At 36.7% G+C, this 20,155-nt stretch overlaps 1 protein-coding gene across 8 annotated transcripts in view; it reads left to right on the top strand.

Annotated features, from left to right (window-relative positions):
• Positions 1–1,438: 1,438 nt before the first annotated feature.
• UBAP1 (ubiquitin associated protein 1) overlaps positions 1,439–20,155 on the top strand; it is a gene marked incomplete at its 5' end in the record, with an annotated part of 38,544 nt that continues 19,827 nt past the window's right edge. For 2 of the 8 annotated variants that reach the window (XM_081152088.1, XM_081152082.1), the window contains 3 exons: positions 1,445–1,661; positions 18,054–18,094; positions 19,868–19,888. In XM_081152088.1, coding sequence (XP_081008214.1) covers positions 18,061–18,094; positions 19,868–19,888 — 55 coding nt within the window. Of the gene's footprint in view, positions 1,662–7,262; positions 7,375–11,739; positions 11,777–18,053; positions 18,095–19,867; positions 19,889–20,155 lie in introns of those variants that run through there. The other 6 variants (XM_081152083.1, XM_081152086.1, XM_081152084.1 and 3 more) reach the window with 6 other exon arrangements.

The following is a 20,155-nucleotide window of genomic DNA, read 5'->3' as shown; positions in this document are numbered from 1 at the left end:
GATCAATGTTTTTTTTCTCTCTCTCCCTTCCTCTGTCTAAAAATCAATAAAAACATATCCTCAGAGAACCAATACAGTACATGTGTAAACTCACAATGCCTCCTGAACATCTCTCCAGAAAATTTGCCGTCATCTTAATCTCAGTTTGGCCAGTGACTTATTTCCCTTAGGTCTTCATTTAATCTTAGCTCTTTCTTGTTTCTGTTAGTATGAGACCTCAAAAATGTGGCTCCTTTTTTCATGATTTCTTCTCCCATATAGCAAGTCTCTTAATCTTGTAAAGTCAGTCTCCTAAATCTTGCTCCAGTTCATCCCCACTGTTTTTGCTTTAGTTCAGGTATGAGTCTTTTACTCAGTGAAGAAGACTACCATGTAGTCTCCAATCTATTTTATTCACTGATGCCATTTTAATTCTCCTGATGAAGAGCTTTGATCAGCTCACTGCTCTCTCCACAAGTCTTCTATAGGCAAATAATCTAGAATTGATGATTTATTATTTTTTGCTCACTTTAACAACCCCCTTCTGGAGCTCTCTCATTGTGAGTTAAAATAGCTGCATTTTTCAAAGTGCATATATTATCTCCTTTGGGGTTTTAGAGAGAAAACAGGGCTGGAGAATTAGACATGAGAGTATACACACTCTTTACATAGCCAGAAAGTGTAGACGTATATCTTTCCTAATCTCTTAGCAAAAGTCATTTTTTTCCAGATCAATTGATGCACCATTATTACCCTCTTACTTTTCCTAGAGTTATCTGTTTCTGTTTCTCCCACCATTTAGGAAATTTTCGGAACAAAGATTTATCTCCTTCAGTTATGAATCCTCTGTGCACCTGATTCCAGAAGACATCCAATAAATGCACAAGGCAGTATAGGTTTGGGATTGGATTACCTAGTTTAAACAGGTTAAATGGCAGAATTGGAGGATTTAGAGGTCACATTTCAACCCATCCATGTGTAAATGGAGAAAGTGAGGTCATTATCAGCAAGGATAGGTCTTGTACCAGGTCACTGACCCGGGACCAGAAGCCAGGCATCCTGATTCCCAAGTAGGTAAATATTTATGCTTCCCTTCGTGTTTCAAGGCTCTCGGTTCTCGCCAGATAGATGTCTACTGTGTCTATCTTCCAGCAGTGTTTTTAGTTCCCTTAATTCGAATTCATTTTCGCGCATCTCATCTGCCCTCCGCCCCTTCAACTCTGGTCCCTGCATTTCGTCCCGTCTCCCTAAATCCGCTTCTCCAACACTTACGCCTTGCTCTCTCAGTGACCCTCTCCTTCCTCGCTCTCAGGGTCAGCAGCATTCACCAGTTCCAATTGCAACGCTCCAGGCAGCAGGTGCCGCCTTGCACTGGAAGGGAGATTATTGACGTCACCGCCGGTTCCTCCCACTGGCCCGGGGGCGTGGAGCGCGGCGCCCTGACGTCAGACGCCCAAAGGGGCGGGGCGGTGAGGGGAAGGAGGGGGGAAGTAGGGTTTCAACATGGCGGCTGTGGTACTGGCAGTGCCTACGGTGACGGCTTGGCCCGGGGCGGGCAGAGTTGAAGGTGGTGGCGTTCGCTCTCCCTAGGGGCCGTGGGGAGCTCAGAGAGGACAGAGCCTGGGAGGTCGGCGGCGCCAGCACCCTTCGGCTTTTGGGACGGCGGCGGCAGCGGCGTTCAGGTAAGGGGGCCTCCTTCTGGGGGAGGGAGGAGAAGGGCGGAGTTGGGGGTAGGGCGCCGGTCCCGGGATACGGGTGGGGGAGGGAACCAGGGGACGAGACCGGAGGCCCAGCTGGATGAAAGGAGATGCAGTTGAGGGGGAAGGGGTGAGAAGAGGACAGAGATCCGTGACTTGGGGAGGATTAAGGGAGAAGGGTCGGAGTGAGGGGACCAAGTTCAAAGGGCGGAGGGCAGATGGGTTGTGGGAAAATGAGTTCGGATTAAGGGAACTAATACACTACCGGAATATAGGCTCAGTAGACATCTATTTTGCTGGAGTGAGAGCTCTGTGGGGACTAGAGGATGCCGGGGAGGAGGATCCAGGTTTTAGTAAAGAAGGTAAGTGATGTAGATTTGAGGGTGAGCTGGGGACGTGAGGTGCAGATTCAGTTCTCCCTGAGGTTATGAGATTTGGGAGAAAGGTAGTAGACTAGACGCGAGGCGAGTGATCTTTGGGTATAACTTTGACATTGTCATGTCTTCTCCAGGTATGTTTATCTTGCTGCTTTTGTTGTTTCCTGGGTGGAGACTTACCTGTACAGTCCACCTGAGCCTCTGAAACAGCCTCAGATTTTTCTTGTGGAACATTAAGTTACAGTTCATTTAGTTGATCTGTATCAGCGATCTCTGGCCTTTGTGTTGTTGCCACAGGTACTAGTTTCCAGAGTAGCCTCTTAAAAGTATGGCTGAGCATAAAAATAGATTTTATATTACACTGAAATTTTTGAGAGTTTTTAGACACCATTGTTGCAAACCAGATTTGTTAATTTAGTTAACTATTAAATATATTCTATTCTAACTCCACTTTCTAGTGTTTTCTCTCTTCCCTCAGTTGTGTATTAGTATTTGAGAATTTGGCTAGATATGATGGATGTTTCTCTTTAAAATTTTATCAGATTTGGTGGGGGGAAGAACAGGGCACTTAGTCTCTAGTGATAGTTAGATCTTTCTAGTTAATGTTTCAAACAAGTTAAACAGAAAGTTTCTGTTATTTTATAGCAAAGACTGAAATGTGCAAAGTCTAAAGAATTACATTGTCTGCATTAACTTATTTTTAAGTGGAATTTTAAAAATTATTATTTTGGAGAAGGGAGAGAGAAACATCAATTTGTTTTTCCACTTATGCATACAGTGGTTGATTCTTTTCTTTTTTTTAATGTTTTTTATTCATTCTAGAGAGAGAAAAAGGGAGAGGGAGACAGAGAAACATTGATGGGATGCTTCCTGCACCACCACCCCCCACTGGGGATCAAGCCTGCAACCTGGGCATGTGCCCTGACCGGAATTGAACCGGTGAGGTGATGCTCAACCAACTGAGCCACACTGGCCAGGGCAGGGGTGGTTCTTGTATGTGTCCTTACCAGGGATAGAACCGCAACCTTGACATATTGGGATGACGCTCTAACCAAGTGAGCTACTCTGCCAGGGCTTTAAGTGGAATTTTATAAATTAATTTTTTGTTTCTAATCTCTCCTATTCATTCTTTTTTCCATCCTATTCATTCTTTCTGTTATGTACTTATTTGACATTTATTGAATGCCTGTTGTGTGTTGCATTAATAAGAGCCATTATAATCATGGAAGTGGGAAAATTAATGTTTCTTTAGGGGGCATCTCTCACTGCATAGCAAATAGTTTGCTATGGCCTCATTGGAAGATAAAGGGTTATTATAGATGTGAAGACAGAGGGAGAAAATTAAAGTACATAAATAAAATAACTTTCTGAATTTTTCTTTTGTATTTGACTCATTACCTTATCATGGCATATTTATGTATATCTGAGAGAATTTATTTTTCATTTTGATTTTGAATAAGACTAATAGTATCCTGATAAAATAATATTAGGTCTGTAAACAATTCTCATCAATGGTTGCTAGTTCACATTTCTTGGACTGGCAGATGTCACTTTTATCTTGTATATCTTTTCTTTTAATGTCTTGACTAGATTAAGGTATTTAAAATGAGATTTCAAAGTTTAATTCAGTGCCTAAAATTCTCTTGAGTATTTTCTGCATTATAGATGTATTTTCATTAGCTCAGAGTGTAAATGCCAGTATTACAGGTATTTCCTATTCTCTAATTATACTGTTGAATGTTTTGAGTTTTTTCACAGGTAGATTATTTTAGTGTAAACTTTTTCCCACAGACCAACCAAAAAACCAACCATCAGTTTATCATTAATAGGTAATTTTCTTTAGACAATCTTTCTCAATAAATGCATACGGTACTGTACAGTATCTTAATGTATTAAATAAGCTTTTAATTAGGATAAAAAAAACCCTTGAAGTTTAGAAATCGACTGGATTTAGTTTCCCACATAGCATTAGAATCCCTACTTTTATATTATGAACGTAAGTGAAAATCTATCCTCTTCCAGAATCTAATTTCTTATAGGAAAGAGCCTTTCAGTTAGAGAAAGTAGTAAGGCGATTGCTCTTCTAACCTGTATACAGTGCACAATTTCTTGTAGCGTTGGAAAGTAATTTGAATGTAAGAAGAATGTTTTCCTATGAATTGAGAGTTACAATTTCAGTCTTTAAAATTTTTAGGTGAGGGTAGTGAGATTTGCAAAGGAAAAGGTGCTAACACTGGGCCTATGCTAATGAGCTAGGCATTGTTAAGCACTTCACATAACTCAGTCCTTGTACAGTTTGATCAGGTAGGCAGTGACATGTATCCTTTTAGGATCAGAGAATTTAAGTAATTTAACTAAGGTTACAGCTATAAAATGGTAGAGTCTGAATTCGAACTCAGATTTGTACAAGTTTAATGCCCATACTGCGTCTATTACACCATTTTGTCCCTCTTAAGTGATCACAGGGCCATTCTAATTTCTCTCAAATAAGTTTAAGCACTTTCCAAAAAAAAAGTATGTTTTTATTGATTTCAGAAAGAGGGAGAGGGAGAGAGAATCATCAGTGATGAGAGAGAATCATTGATCGGGTGCCTCCTGCACGCCCCCTATGGGGGATCGAGCCTGCAACCCGGGCATGTGCCCTGACGGAGAATCTAACCGTAACCTCCTGGTTCATGGGTCGATGCTTAACCATTGAACCACACCGCCTGGGCAACACTTTTTAATTTTAAAGATGCCATTTAAAACTACTACTCATTGAAATAGTAGTGTTACTGGAATTATAGTTCATTAAAATTTTAGTCAACTATGATGTCATCTGTCTTCTAGGAGGAAATAACTATTTTGTATTTAACAAAATAAACTAGAGAAACTGGATAAGGGACTAAAAGTTTTCTTTTTTTGTATTGCTGAGTCAGGTTGGACCCAGTTCATTAACGGCCAAAATTTGTATTTGGCAGTATTCCGAACATGGTCTCAGAATTCTGGATTGGTCATTATCAGTTGCTTAATGCTTACCAAACACTTCCAGTTTTTGAGTCACTGAACTGGCTCATGGTAAATGTGAATATTGTGCATACAGAGTCACAAGCCAGCAGTGCGTGTTACGGTTGCTTCACTTCCTCCCCAACACTTGATATTTTCAGACTTTTAAATTTTTTTCTAATCTAGTGAGTTTGAAATGACATTTATTATGTTTTTATTAACATTTACTGAAGTTGAGCATCTTTTCATATGTTCATTGGCCATTTGTGCTGCTGCTTTGAAGTTTTGTGCCTATTTTTATTTTGGTTGTTTCTTTTTCTGATTGATTTTTAAGAATTCTTTATATATTTTGTATACTAATTATTTGTTAATTAATGGGTTGCAAATATCCTCTCAATTTGTGACCTATCTTTTCATTTCTTCATAGACTTTTGGTGAGAAAAGTTCATAATTTTAATTAATTGAATTTTTCAGTTCGCCTTTCCCCCCATGGTTTGTATCATGTCCTATTTAGGACATCCTTCTGTTTTTCTAGACATGCTATTTTAATAAATATAGTAGTATATCCACCTGTAATATGACATCTAATCTGACATTTAGTTCTAATGTTTGTTTGATTAGAAAGGCAAACTTCTTAGGAGATGCATTCCTATTGTCTTTGAAGTTATAGGGTTAGAGAGTTTTAAAAGCAGCTTAAATTGTGCCTTATATACAGGTTACATATATTTTTCTTTATAAATTTAATTAAATTTAATTTTTTCCATCCCCATTTATCCATTCTATGCTCTCTTCCACCTCCACCCTGCCCCTCCACAATCACCACACTTTTGTCCATGTCCATGAGTTCTATCTTTTTTTTTTCCTTTTTCGCTCAAGCCTCTCCTCCCCCAGATGTCTGCCTGCTCTCTATGAGTCTATTTCTATTTTGCTTGGTAGTTCAGTTTGTTCATTAAATTCCACATATGAGTGAAATCATAGGGTACTTGTCTTTCTCTGACTGGCTTATTTCACTTAGCATAATGTTCTCCAGGTCCATCCATGCTGTTGCAAAGGGTAAAATTTTCTTTTTTATGGTAGAGTACTATTCCATTGTGTAAATGTACCATAGCTTTTTTATCCACTCACCTACTCATGGACACTTGGGCTGCTTCCAAATCTTGGCTATTGTAAATAACGCTGCAACGAACATAGGGGTGCATATATTCTTTCTAATTAGTGTTTCAGGTTTCTTTGAATACATTCCCAGAAGTGGAATCGCTGGGTCTTAAGGCGTTCCATTTTTAATTTTTTGAAGTAACCCAATACTGCTTTCCACAATGGCTGCACCAGTCTGCTTTCCCACCAACAGTGTATAAGGGTTCCTTTTTCTCCACATCCTCACCAACACTTGCTGTTTGTTGATTTATTGATGATAGCCATTCTGACAGGTGTAAGGTGATATCTCACTGTGGTTTTAATTTTCATTTCTTTGACGATTAGTGACACTGAGGACTTAGGAGTTTGATCCTGGCAAAGATGTCATAATATAAAGCATCCACCAGATGTTAACTATACTGCAAATATTGTTTACAGTATACCCTTGATAGGCATGTCCTTAAATCTTTGAGAATCCTTGTGTTAACTATCATAGTTTAGAATGTCCCTCATAACATACAGAAAAGTATAATGGAAAAATTTTGGTTACCATCAGATTTGAGAGCAACAAAGTTAGAGATTTGGATTCCAAACTCAGTCTTCAGCTACCTTTAAACTCCCAGTCTTTTTCTGTTATTATTGGCTGGCCTCTGTTAACAACCCTTTGGAGACTCGAGGTCTGGCTGGCTTAGCTTATCTTATGCTGCATCTCATCATCATGGTCTTGGTTCCAGGCAGGGTTTGTATTCTTCTAATTATTTCTCCCCTCATTGGTAAGAATGGAATCTTCCTAATCCTATCACCTTCCTATAGTTTGGAGTGTTAACATTTCCTTTTACAATTTGGTGGGGGAGGATATGAGCAGTAATTTATTTTGGTAGATTATACTTGATACTGCACTTTATAAGGTGATTCCTTTCTATGTGTGGGATTCAAAGTCAAATGTCAGCCAAATTACAAATTATTATATGAAGTGGACTTTAGGGGTAACTTGTGAATTCTCAAAATTGGAAATGTTTAATTTCTTCCATCAAAGGTTATTGTTTTAATCCTCACCCAAGGGCATATATATTTTTTCATTGCTTTTCAGAGAGAGTGGAAGGGGGAGAAAGAGAGAAACATCGATGTGAGAGAGACACACATCAGTTGGTTGCCTCCTGCATGTGCCCCGACCGGGGCTGGAGATCAAGCCTGCAACTGAGGTATGTGCCCTTGATCTGAATTGAACCTGAGATCCTTCAGTCCTCGGGCCGACACTCTTAACCACTAAGCCAAACTGGCTAGGACTAAATGGTGATTTTTAAAATTTCAATTTCTGATGATTCATTGCTAGTATATAAAAATGCAGTTGATTTTTATGTACTGATCTTATGTCCTCCAATCTTAGAAATTTTGCATTAGTTCTAGTACTCTTTTATAGACTCCATTTTTTTAAAAATATGTTTTTATTGATTTCAGAGAGAGGAAGAGATAGAAACATTAATGATGAGAGAATCATTGATCAACTGCCTCTTGCACACCCCCTACTGGGGATCGAGCCTGCAACCCTGACATGTGCCCTGACTGGGAATTGAACTGTGATCTCCTAGTTCATGGGTTGACTCTCAACCACTGAGCCACGCTGGCCAGGCCCACTAGATTTTCTACAGATAATGTCTGTGAAAAAAAAGACAGCTTTTACTTGCTGTTTTCCAATTGGGATACCTTTCCTTTTTCTTGTCTTATTGCATTGGCTAGATCTCCAGTATAATGTTGAATAACAGTGATGAAAGTGGACATCCTTGCCTTATTTCTGAACTTAAGGGAAAATTCTTTTACTTTTAGGTATGATGTTAACTGTAGGTTTTTTTATAGATGCCCTTCATCAACTTGAAGTAGTTCCCTTCTATTTTTAGTTTGCTGAAAGTTTTTTGAGGGATAGTTACTGGATTTTATGTTCTTTCTGTGTCTATTGAGATAATCATATGATTTTTCTTTTTTAGTTTGTTAATATGGTGAATTACATTGATTTTAAAAAATTTAATACATTTAACCAATCTGCATTCCTGGGAAGATCCCTAACTCATTATGATATATTATGCTTTTTGTATATTGTTGGATTTGAGTTGCTAAAATTTTGTTAAGAATTTTTGCAAAAAAAAAAAAAAGAATTTTTGCATTTATGTTCATAAGGGATATTGTTCTGTCATTTTTCTCTTGTAATATCTTTGGCTGTTTTGGTATCAAAGTAATATATGTCTTATAGAATGATGGGAAGTATTCCTTCCTTTTTAATATTCTGGAAGAGCTTCTGGTATTTTTTCTTCCTTAAATGTTCGGTAGACTTCACCAGCAAAGCCATCTGAACCATGAGTTTTCTTTATGAAAGGTTTAATTTTTAAATCCTCACCTGAGGACATATTTTCCATTGATTTCTAGAGACAGTAGAAGAGAGGAACTAGTGTTGGGAGAGAGAAAGAGAGAGAGAGAGAGAGAGAGAGAGAGAGAGAGAAACATCGATTGGTTGCCTCCCGCACATGCCCAGACCAGGGTGGGGAAACTGCAACCGAGTTACGTGCTCTTGACTGGGAATCGAACTTGTGAGCCTGCAGTCTGAGGGCTGATGCTCTAACCACTGGGCCAAACTAGCCAGGGCTATGATAAGGTTTTTACCTACAAATTTAATTCTTTAATAGATATAGGGCTATTGAGGCTATTTATTTCTTCTTGGGTGAGCTCTGATATTTTGTGTTTTGAAGAAATTGGTTCATTTGATCTATAGTGATGTTCCCTCTTTTATTCCTGATCAGCTTTTCTTTTTTTTCTTTCTTCTAATGAAACTTGCCTAGGGTTTCTCCAGTTTTATTGACCTCTGCAAAGAATTAGCTTTTGGTTTTAATTTTTCTTAGTTATTATTTAGAAAAGAATTGATGCTTTTTTATTTAAAGTCAGTGGTATTCAGATTTTTTTGTTAGGCTGGCCATCTGTGACTTTATTGTGTTATAGGCATGTTGCCAAACTTCCTGCATTGCTTACAGTGCCAATATTTTCCACTTTTCTGGAAATAATGTACAGTACTTATAGATAAGTTAACTGACTTGCACCTAGCTGGATAATGTGTGCATTGTATTGAAAGAGTTTATAATATTGTACTGGGGAGATAAGATTTTTAAGATTTATGTTTATATTTGTATTAGAAGTAGTTACATAAATTTCACATGTTAAGCAAACCCTCTGTATTTGGAATTTCCTAAGCACTTTGACAGAGTTTCTGCTTCTGTGATAGAGCAAATCAATATGTATGTTTCTGGCTTTGTTGTTGGTAATTCCAGTTAGACACTGGGGTATTACTTTAAGTAATTTGGTTCTAGTAACCTGGATATGAACATGGTAATATTAATATTTTGTTAATAGACATTGTCCACTGTGTTGAAGTTTTTGTAATGTGCTATGATTTTCTTTTTCAGTCTAAAATAAAATATACTAATATCCTTATTCTTTTTAAAACTTTTCTGAACTATATGTGATGGTAAGAGGAGAGACTTAATGGAAGACTTTCTTATTCTTTGGAGTATGGTAGAATTTTGGTTATTTTCCAGGGGCATTTCAAAAGATTCAGTACATATGTATGCTGGAATTATACATATATACACACACATATATAAACATAAACATACATATAAGTATATATATATATTTTAATCCTCACCCGAGGATATTTTTTTCATGGCTTTTTAGAGAGTGGAGGGAGGAGAGAAAGAAAGACAGAAAAGGAAAAACATTGATGTGAGAGAGACACATCGATTGGTTGCCTCTTGCATGTGAATCGAACCTGGGACCCTTCAGTCTGCAGGCTGACGCTCTATCTAACCACTGAGCAAAACTGACTAGGGCTTGAATGGGTTTCTTACTTGGTGATGGCCTTTTGGTAGCAGCTTTGTTCTTTAGAGTAAATATAAGAACTACTCATATTAAAATAAGGTTAAGATTTAGGAAGATGAGAAGGTGCCAGTAGACATTGGTAACACTTGCATTATCTTATTTAATCTTTTTTTTTAAAATATGTCCTTATTGATTTCAGAGAGTGGAAGGGAGAGGGGGAGAGAGAGATAGAAACATCAGTGATGAGAGAGTCGTTGATTGGCTGCCTCCTGCACGCCCCCTACTGAGGACTGAGACCGCCACCCGTGTGTCCTTACTGGGCATCGAACCTGTATCCTAGGTCGATGCTTAACCACTGAGCCATGCTGGCTGGGCTGAATCTAAGATCCTTTAGATTCATTTGGTAATAACATTTAATATATTATTAATATTTTTAAAATTGTAAGTAGAATATGTTGAGTTTTGTTATCAGAGAGGTAAATGATAGCCTGTTTTGATAGATACCTATAAAGCAACTAAGATTAGCCAAAGGACCTGCTGTATGCTTTGTGTTCCTTTATTAGGAATCCTTTCATATTAAGATTTCTCAGTTGTAAAATGTAGAAGGAAGATTCTTTTGTGTATGTATTGTGTGTACCTTCAGCTTTAGAAGTAGAGCTTTTATCACGTGACAATCTTATGTAGATTGCTATATATAATAATCTGAATCAAAATCTGTTAGTTGGTAATGTTCAGAGGGAGAGGTACCGTTGATGATTTTGTTTCCTGAACTTTAAAAACAAAGGTGTCTTTTCTGTAACATTTCCTATCCTAACTTCCCATTTAAAATTTGTAAAAAAATTAATTTTAGAGAGGAAGGGAGCGATAGAGGAGGAGAAAGAGAAAGATCGATTTGTCTGAAAACAAAGTTAACACCCATATAACTATCACTCATACCAACATATATACAACAAAAATCACACATTTAACTATTAATATGTCAATAGTAGGCTATACTACATGAGAAAAAGCTTTCCTCTCAGTTCTCAGAGCCATTTTGGAGCCTCAGTTCCTTCATCAGTAAAATAAGGGTGGTAGACTGAGTAACCAGTCAACCCCGAATAAATCTATAAGGGTAGAATAAAATGAAGGGAAAATGTTCATGTTTCCAAATTAAATTTTCAGCATTCAAGATAGGTGATATCATCATCTACTATACACAGTAATTTTCAAGATGTTTACTGGCAAGATAAAAAGCTGGCAACCATAGAGCAGCGGAAACCCTCCCCCTCCAAACCGCCTATTTTATTTTGTTTTGTTTTATTTTTATTTTATTTTATTATTTTAAATATTTTTATTCTTTAAGTGTCACATTTCTTTTTTCTTTCATTTTTAAAAATACTTTTATTGATTTTTAGAGAGAGGAAAAGAGAGGGAGAGAGAGAAGCATTGATATGAGAGCAGAACATTGATTGGCTGCCTCCTGCACACCCCCCACCAGTGATTGAGCCCACAATTGGGCATATGCCCTGACGGAATCAAACTGGCAACCTTTTGGTGCATGGGACGACACCCAACCGAGGTGACACCAGCCAGGACCGCTGAGAGGAAAGCTTTTTCTCATGTAGTATAGCCTAGTATTGACATATTAATAGTTAAATGTGTGATTTTTGTTGTATAGATGTTGGTATGAGTGATAATTATATGGGTGTTAACTTTTTTTTCAGACTTGAAATTTGATGATCCCCAAAACCATCTTTTTCTGTAAGTTGGAGAATTTTCTGGATTAATTTGTATCTTGGGAAATTTCTGATTGCAGCTCTTGTAGTATAAATGTGACTGTGATAGCTTACTGAGATACTAAATTGCTGTTGTGTATTGGGAAGCTGTTTGTAGGGTGTCATTTCATGTAATAGTAATTTAATTATAATAGGAGAAAGGAAAGAAAGAAAATGAGAACATTAATACAATTGCCCTTGGGCTTTCTCTTCCCCTTATGAAAGGGCCTGGGTCTTGCTAGGATGTTTGTTATCATTCTCCTTGTCTCCTTCTTCTACCTTCCTTCCCCTACTCTCTTCATCTTTCCCTTTTTCTATTCCTTACTCCATGTCTTCTGCCTCTTGCACTCTAGTGCCTCCTTCTTTCTCTGCAGTTTTCTTCTTGTTACCTATTTCCCTATCTCTTTTTGTTTTTAGATGTCTTTAATCAGTGATTCAAGTTTTAAGTTATTAGGTTTTCTTTCTGTAGCATTTGAACTTAAGTGGCATGGAACTGGCAAAATAGAACATTGTTGTTGAATTTCCTGGTTGCTTCAGGGAGTTCTACATTTTATTACTGTAAAGTTTATGAATGAATACTGTGTGTGATTGTTTTTTCTCTTGATACTTTGCCTTTAATAGACATCTTTATATTTATTTTTTGGTGGAAATTTATGCTTGCTTATGAATTTTTTTCTCCCTGTGTGCATTTACAGTTATGCATTGGGGGGCATATGTGTTTTCTTCAGTCTTGTTTTGTGCACATTTTTTACATAGTTAAAGTAATTCAATCCAGCCTGTAAAAACATTTTAAAAATTATACTTATTTCTCATTAATTATATGCTGTCAGTAAACATTTAATGCTATCATGACCCATCTTTTGAATTTTTCATAATTTATTCATTTTCTGTAATTGAACATTTAGATTATAGGAAGTTATTATAAAATAAATGGTTATAATTAAGTAAAATATAGGAAGTTTATGAAGAAGCTTATAAAGTTGATCCTAAGTAGCTATTAAGATGCTTGAGAGGCAGTGAAATTTTACTGCATATCAAACAGAAAAATCTTTACTGTAAGTGTTCAAATATGGATTTTTTTGTATTCTTAAGGTTTGTGGAAAATATAATAGGAGTTTAATTCAGTGATCATCTTAATATTAGGAACTCCCTAGGAAATCTACATTTTATCAGCTCTGTCGAGGCATAATTTTAAAGAATTTACACCCTTTTATTTAGTAGTAAAGGTTACTATATTTTAATTTTCATTTACTATTCTTTCTTTAATAGAAATTTTGCTTTGTGTCAGATAATGTGCATGCTTTAACATGGAGGGTAGGGAGAGGAGTTTTCAATTTGCATTTCTCTAATGAGTAATGTTGAACATCTCATATACTTCTTGGTCATTTGTATATCTTTGGATAATTGACTTCAAATCCTTTTGCCTATTTTCGGATTGGGTTATTTTTTAAAAATTATTGAGTTGTAGTTATTTGTATGTTCAAGATACAAATTCCTTATCAGATATATAATTTGCAAATATTTTCTCTCATTCTGTGGGTTGTCTTTTGGTAGATCCTTTTTAAAAAAGCCATTAATCCATTAAATTTGGTGGAGCTTCTTTAAAACATCCCTGATGTTAGCTTGTTTGCAAAATTATTTATTAAACTAAAGGCTCAAGCAGCCTCTCCCCAGCCATTTACCTCTCAAAAACAGCTGCTTCTTCGATAACAGCTGATATCCAGTAATATCAATAAATATTAGGGACACAGAGATGAAAATGCTCATTTTTTGCACCTGTCAGAGCATATTCACAGCTCTCATTGCTGAATGATTTGATACTGCTTCTTTCCCAGCAGAGATTTAGAAAAACACATTTCTGGTATGTGCCTGTGTGGGAAAGTTCAGGCTGCCAAGAATCTTGCTTCTGGATTTAAGTCTCTAAGTATTGTTGTGATTTATGTATGTTATGATGACTCTAGAGACTGTAAGAGCCTATGAAATGTCTTCTGCACATGTAAAAAGGTTAAATCATTTGTTGGTTCTTTAAAAGTTGATGATCTATATACTTTATAGTTTTAACTTTCTATTAACTAGATTATCAGCCAGAATACTTCATCCCCACATCCTGCTGCAAACTGAAACTTTAAAAATAAACCTTTAAAGAAATTGTAAAATAATACCTGTTTGCCATAGAATATCAGAATCTGTAGAAAAATGATATAAATTATTTTCAGTCCTACCACCTAGAGGTAGGACTTTTCTGATTTTTTTCTTTTCACAGATTTTAAAAATATGACTTGTTTCTTTTGAAATCGGAGAATGCTTTTTACATAATACTTTTTATCCTTAAAGGGGTTGAGTATAGTCTTTGTCTTCTGCTCAATATTGTTATTAAGTCCATAGCAGTTAGCTAACCAGTAAACTCTCTGTGAGAAATAGAAATGACATAATTGTTTGCTATTGATACTTTAAACTATACTTGAATGACACTTGCTGGCAAGTAGTCCTTAATATGAGGAGACCTACACTTCTGAGTTCACTGGACATTAGTACTAATATATGCCTCTTGCTATAGTTAAGACTTTCTGCCTAATGCAGAACAGTTAGATAAGTTGGAATATAAAATAAGCTAGGGAAGTGCCTCTGAAATGTCCTTGTCTAAGTTAGAATCAGGAATGGGCTATTGGAAGTGGTTTGTTCTGTCGGTTTGGTAACTGCATCCCCCCCACACACACACTAAAGAAAGTTAATTTATTATCCTACAGATTATAAAATTAATGAATAAAATTCTCTTTTACCAGTAAGTAACATTTCTAGTTATTCCATTCATAAGAGCCATTATGAAAGTGAAAAGATGTCACTCATTTGTTACTTTCCTTTCCTCTATACCTAAATAATCATTCTTAGTTGCACAGCTTACCAAATTTAGAGCTACTCTTTTTTTTTTTTGGTAACAACTTTATTGATATAACCCACATGTCATACAATTTACCTATTAAGAATACAATTCAGTAGGGTTTAGCCCTGGCCAGTGTGGCTCAGTTGGTTGGAGCTTTGTCCTGTACATCAAAAAGGTGGTGGGTTTGATTCCCAGTCAGGGCACATGCCCCCAGGTTTCGGGTACCATCCCTTGTCAGGGTGTGGGAGGAAGGCAACTGATTGATGTTTCTCTCACATCGCTGTTTCTCCCCCCCCCCCCCGCCCTCCATCTTTTTCTCTCTCCCTCCCTCCTTCCCATCTCCCTTTCTCTAAAATCAATAAAAAAACTGAGTTAGGAAGTGTTCCCATCTCTTAAAAAAATAGTGTGTAAGTACATTTACAGGGTTTGGGAATCATCATCACAGTCAATTTTAGAACATTTTCATCATCCCATAGAGAAATCCTGCTAGTGATGGTGACTACATTTTAAAAACTGTTTTAGCCTTGCTCTATGTTTGCTAAGTTTAGAAGGTATTTTACCAGTTAAAGACATAGTATTAAAATAATGTTTCTTGTATTTGCACTTTTTAACTTGTCTTTTCCTAAGCTAAGAGAGGTATAATTGATTTACTTTGACTTACAATTTATTTTTGCTTTTAAATAGGGAAGAAGTCCATTGTTAGAAACCGTATACATCACTGTAGAAAACACTTGTCCATCAGGCAGAAAGCATACTAATAGAATTTGGTACAGCTGTATAATTTGTTATTTTGAATTTTGGTATTTTAAAAAATGAAATATCCTTCCACTAGGATGGGTTAAAATATTACTAGTATTATTCAGTGATTCTATTTTATTTAATTTCAGTGTGATAGGTATATATACTTTTTAAAACATTGAAATATAGTTTACATATAGTAAAATTTATCCTGTTTAGTTTTTAGTTCTGTGAATTGTGACTGATGTGTATAATCATGTAACCAGTAGTACAATCAAATATAGAACAGTTCTATCAACCTAAAAAAATTTCCTGTATTCCCTTTTATAGTTAATTCCCTCTGCCACTATCAGTCCCTAGTAGCTAGATTACTTTTCTGTCGCCCGTTCCATAATATCATAAATGGAATTACATGGTATGTAACCTTTTGAGTCTGGCTTCCTTCACTTACCACAATGCATTTGAAATTCATCCATAGTGTTGTGGTGTATGAGTATACCACATACAGTTTACCCGTTTAAAATGTACAGTTCAGTGGCTAGACTATTAAGTTGTATAATCATCACCACAGGTTCCTTTTAGAACATTATCATCACCCCAAAAAGAATCCTTGTAACCCTTAGCTGTAATCTTTCCATCCTTCTGAGTTAATTTGTATATATGGGGCAAGGTATGAATCAAGGGTTATTTATTTATTTTTTTTGCATATGAATGTTTGGCACCATTTGTTGAGAAGACTGACCTTTCCCCTTTGAAATGCCTTTGTACCTTTGTTTAAAATCATTTGGCTGGCCTGGCTGGGTATGGCTTAGTGGTTGAGCATCAGCTTCGGATCCAGGAGATCGCAGTATGATTCCTGGTCAGGACACATGCCCGGGTTGGGGGCTCTCTCATCACCGATGTGTTTCTCTCTCTCTCTCTCTCTCTCTCCCCCTCTCTCCCTCCCCCTCCCTCCCTCCCTCCCTCCCCCTTTCCCTTCCTCTCTCTGAAATCAATAAAGATATTAAAAATTAAAAATAAAAAAAATTTCGGGTTTAATTTCCTGTCAGGACACATACCTAGGTTGCAGGTTGAGTCCCTGGTTGGGGCGCGTACTGCATGCAACCGAATCAATGTTTCTCCCTCACATCAACATTTCTCTCTCTTTCTCTTTCCCACTCTCTCTCTCTAAATCAATAAAAACATATCTGTGGGTGAGGATTAAAAAAATACTAAAAGGAAGAGAGAGAGGTTAATCAAAGAACTTAGATGCATGTATACATGACTTGTGGACACAGACAATAGTGTGGAGAAGACCGAGGGGGGCAGGGATGGATGCCTGGTGGTGGGGTTCAATGGAGGGGAAAAAGGGGGGACATCTGTAATACTTTCAACAATAAAGAAAAAAATACTTAAAAAAAATCCTGTGCAAGAGTCTGTTTTTTTGTTGTTGTTTTTTTAAATATATCTTTATTGATTTCAGAGAGAGGAAAGGAGAGGGAGAGAGACAGATAGAAACATCAATGATGAGTCATTGATCAAGCCCGCAACCAGGCATGTGCCCTGACCGGGACTCAAACCCTGATCACCTGGATCCCAGGTGGATGCTTAACCTCTGAGCCACACCCAGCTGGGCAAGAGTTTAATTGTTTTGAGTAATTTTTACAAGATAGATGCAGTATATTTGCTTAAACTTTCAGTGAAAAATAAATCATTTTCACTGTGATGCCTTGCAATATGTTATAATGCAGGCTAATAGATACTATACTATACATTCATATACTTACCCTTAATATTTTTTCTGCTTATGTCTTTGGTAAGTTAAAGGTATAAATACTATACCATATCACGGGAGATAAACTAGGTTGAAGAGAGCTCAGAGTATTTGTGCAAAAAAAAGACTTTGTACCTACTTATCTAGGGGTTGAAAGTACAACGATAATCAAGCTAGATGTGTGGTCTTATGTTTTCCCATTTCTTTTGAATTTTATACAAAATTAAAACAGTACAAAAGGTTGTATGTCATTCATTCCCCACTTTAGAAATTTCAGTCTTAATAGTTATAGTTAATTGCCAGTAAAAGATATATATTTGTATAACTGAGTAAAGTGGAATATCTTCCTTGTTCTATTATTGACTCAGTTTATATCAGGAATATGTGTGCTTAGTAATTTTTCCCTTTTGATAGTTTGTATGTAAATTGGTCAGTGGCTGGTATGCTATTGTCATTGTTTTTTCAGAACATGCAGATTTCAGAAATGTTTAATTTTTCTCTAGAAAACCAATTTCTTCCCCTTTCTGCATTTTTTTTTGAGACTTTGGAACTGAGAAGTTTGAGGACTGTCAGTCCTGTCACCTTTTATTCACCTTTTTTATAGCCTCGGTTTTCTTTTTCTTTTTTCAAAGTTTTTTATTTGTATTTTTATTGATTTTTGAGCGAGAAGAAGGGAGAGAGAGAAACATTGACTTGTTGTTCCACCTACTTATGCATTCACTGGTTGATTCTTGTATGTGCCCAGACTGGCAATCAAACCCGCAACCTTGTTGTATCAGGATGACACTCTAACCAACTGAGCTACCCAGCCAGGGCTCAGTTTTCTTGTAGTGATTTGTTTATATTCTCTCAAGGCATCATGCACCTAAGAAATATTTCTTTGTTTTTCAGATTCTAAATGGCTTCTAAGAAGTTGGGTGCAGATTTTCATGGTAAGTAGAATGACTATTAGATGTTATGCTTTTGAGTTTTGATTTGATCAGAGAATTTGAAATCACTTATTTAAGTGCTCCTTTTTGTTTATTTAAATTAGCAGCTTGAGAAAAATAAAATTGTACAACAAGGTAGCATATACATCCCCTAGGACTTCAGATAACTTTATATTTTTTTACTTTGGAAATTTTTTTTTCAGTTACAGTTTACATTCGGTATTATTCTCTGTATTAGTTTCAGGTGTACAGTGTAGTGGTTAGACAATCATATACTTCACAAGATATTCCCCCGATATTTCAAGTATGCATACATAGTTATTACAATATTGACTACATGCCTAATGATGTAATTTACACCCCTGTGACTATTCCGTGGCTACCAATTTGTATTTCTTAATTCCTTCACCTTTTTTTTTTTAAATCCTCACCCAAGGATATTTTTTCCATTGCTTTTCAGAGAGAGTGGGGGGCAGAGAAGGGGAAGAGAGAGAGAGAAACATTGATGTGTGAGAGAGACATCGATTGATTGCCTCCCACATGCACCCCAACTGGAGCCGGGGATCAAGCCTACAACTGAGGTACGTGTCCTTGACCAGAATCAAACCTGAGACCTTTTAGTCCTCAGGCTGACGCTCTAACCATTGAGCCAAACCAGCTGGGGCTGTTCTTTTTTTTTAAATCCTCACCTGAGAATGCTTTTTGTTGATGAGAGAGAGAGAGAGAGAGAGAGAGAGAGAGAGAGAGAGAGAAACATTGATGGGATTGGTTGCCTCATGCACACACCGTGACTGGGGATTGAAAAACCTGGCTATGTGCCCTGACTGGGAATCGAACCCTCAACCCTCTCGTGCGCAGGACAACACTCCAACCACTGAGTCATATCAGCAAGGGCTTTGTTGTTGTTTAGCAGTATTTTGAAGTATTTATCATTCTCCATTTCAGGTGTGAAAAATTCTAAACCTTTAGTTAACACTTTATAATATTTTGGTTTAGTTGCACCCCCTCCAAAGGAAGTAATATACTATGAAATAAGTCATGATTAGTAGATCAATATATTATAGAAGTATCAATAGTAGTAGTTACAATTTTGCATTAGAGACTAATAGTTTACCGTCATTTTTTAAGATATGACATTAAACAACATTTTTATCCTCACTTTGGAGGAATGGAGGTGCCTAAGAAGTTATAGTTAGAGACCTCTTTTCATATAGTAGGAGATAATCAAACACCAGAAATATCCAGACAACGCACTTATTTTTAAAGGGGTTTTAAAACTGATCTTCCATTTTATTTTAATTTTTTATATGTTTTGATTTTAGAGAGGAAGGGAGAGGGATAGAAAGATAGAAACATCGATGAGAGAGAAACATCATTCATTGGCTGCCTCCTGCACCCCCCCCACTCGGGATCGAGCCCACAACCTGGGCATGTGCCCTGACCTCTTGGTTCCTGCGTCAGTGCTCAGCCTCTGAGCCACACCGGCCAGGCTGATCTTCCATTTTATAAATCATGTCATTGTAAGAATGATTTGCTAGACAGCTTAGCAACATGTGTGTCTGCTCTTCTGATCTATGAGGTCGCTTGATAGTATCACTCAGGTGATTCAGGGTGCTGCAGTAGTCAGTGTGGTGTTAACTTGCTTATATACTTTATACAACAGCTTTAATATTTTGAATCGCCATGTACATATTACATTTATTACTTATATATATTTTGTTAAATCCTTTTGGAGTTAAGTCATTCAAACTGTGGAATTTGCATTTTATATAACAGGTCAGGCATCAGATCTGCCAGGTAAGTTATCCTATAGTTTAAGGATTATTACAGGGCTCTTTCAAAGTACAGTAAAGTGCTGTGTAATGACATTTTGGTAACAACAGATCGAATATAGGATGGTGGTCCCATAAAATTGTAATGGAACTGAAAAATTCCTATCACCTGGTAATGTGGTAGCTGTCATAATGTAGCACAACAATGCATTACTCATGTGTTTATGGTGATGCTGGTATGAATAAGCCTCCTGCACTGCCACTTTATAATAGTATAGCACATACAGTTATA

Source organism: Miniopterus schreibersii (assembly GCF_964146895.1).
Source record: "Miniopterus schreibersii genome assembly, chromosome: 11".
NCBI classification, from domain to species: domain Eukaryota; kingdom Metazoa; phylum Chordata; class Mammalia; order Chiroptera; family Miniopteridae; genus Miniopterus; species Miniopterus schreibersii.
The sequence above is the reverse complement of the archived record's forward strand: the minus strand, read 5'-3'. Positions and strand labels throughout refer to the sequence as shown.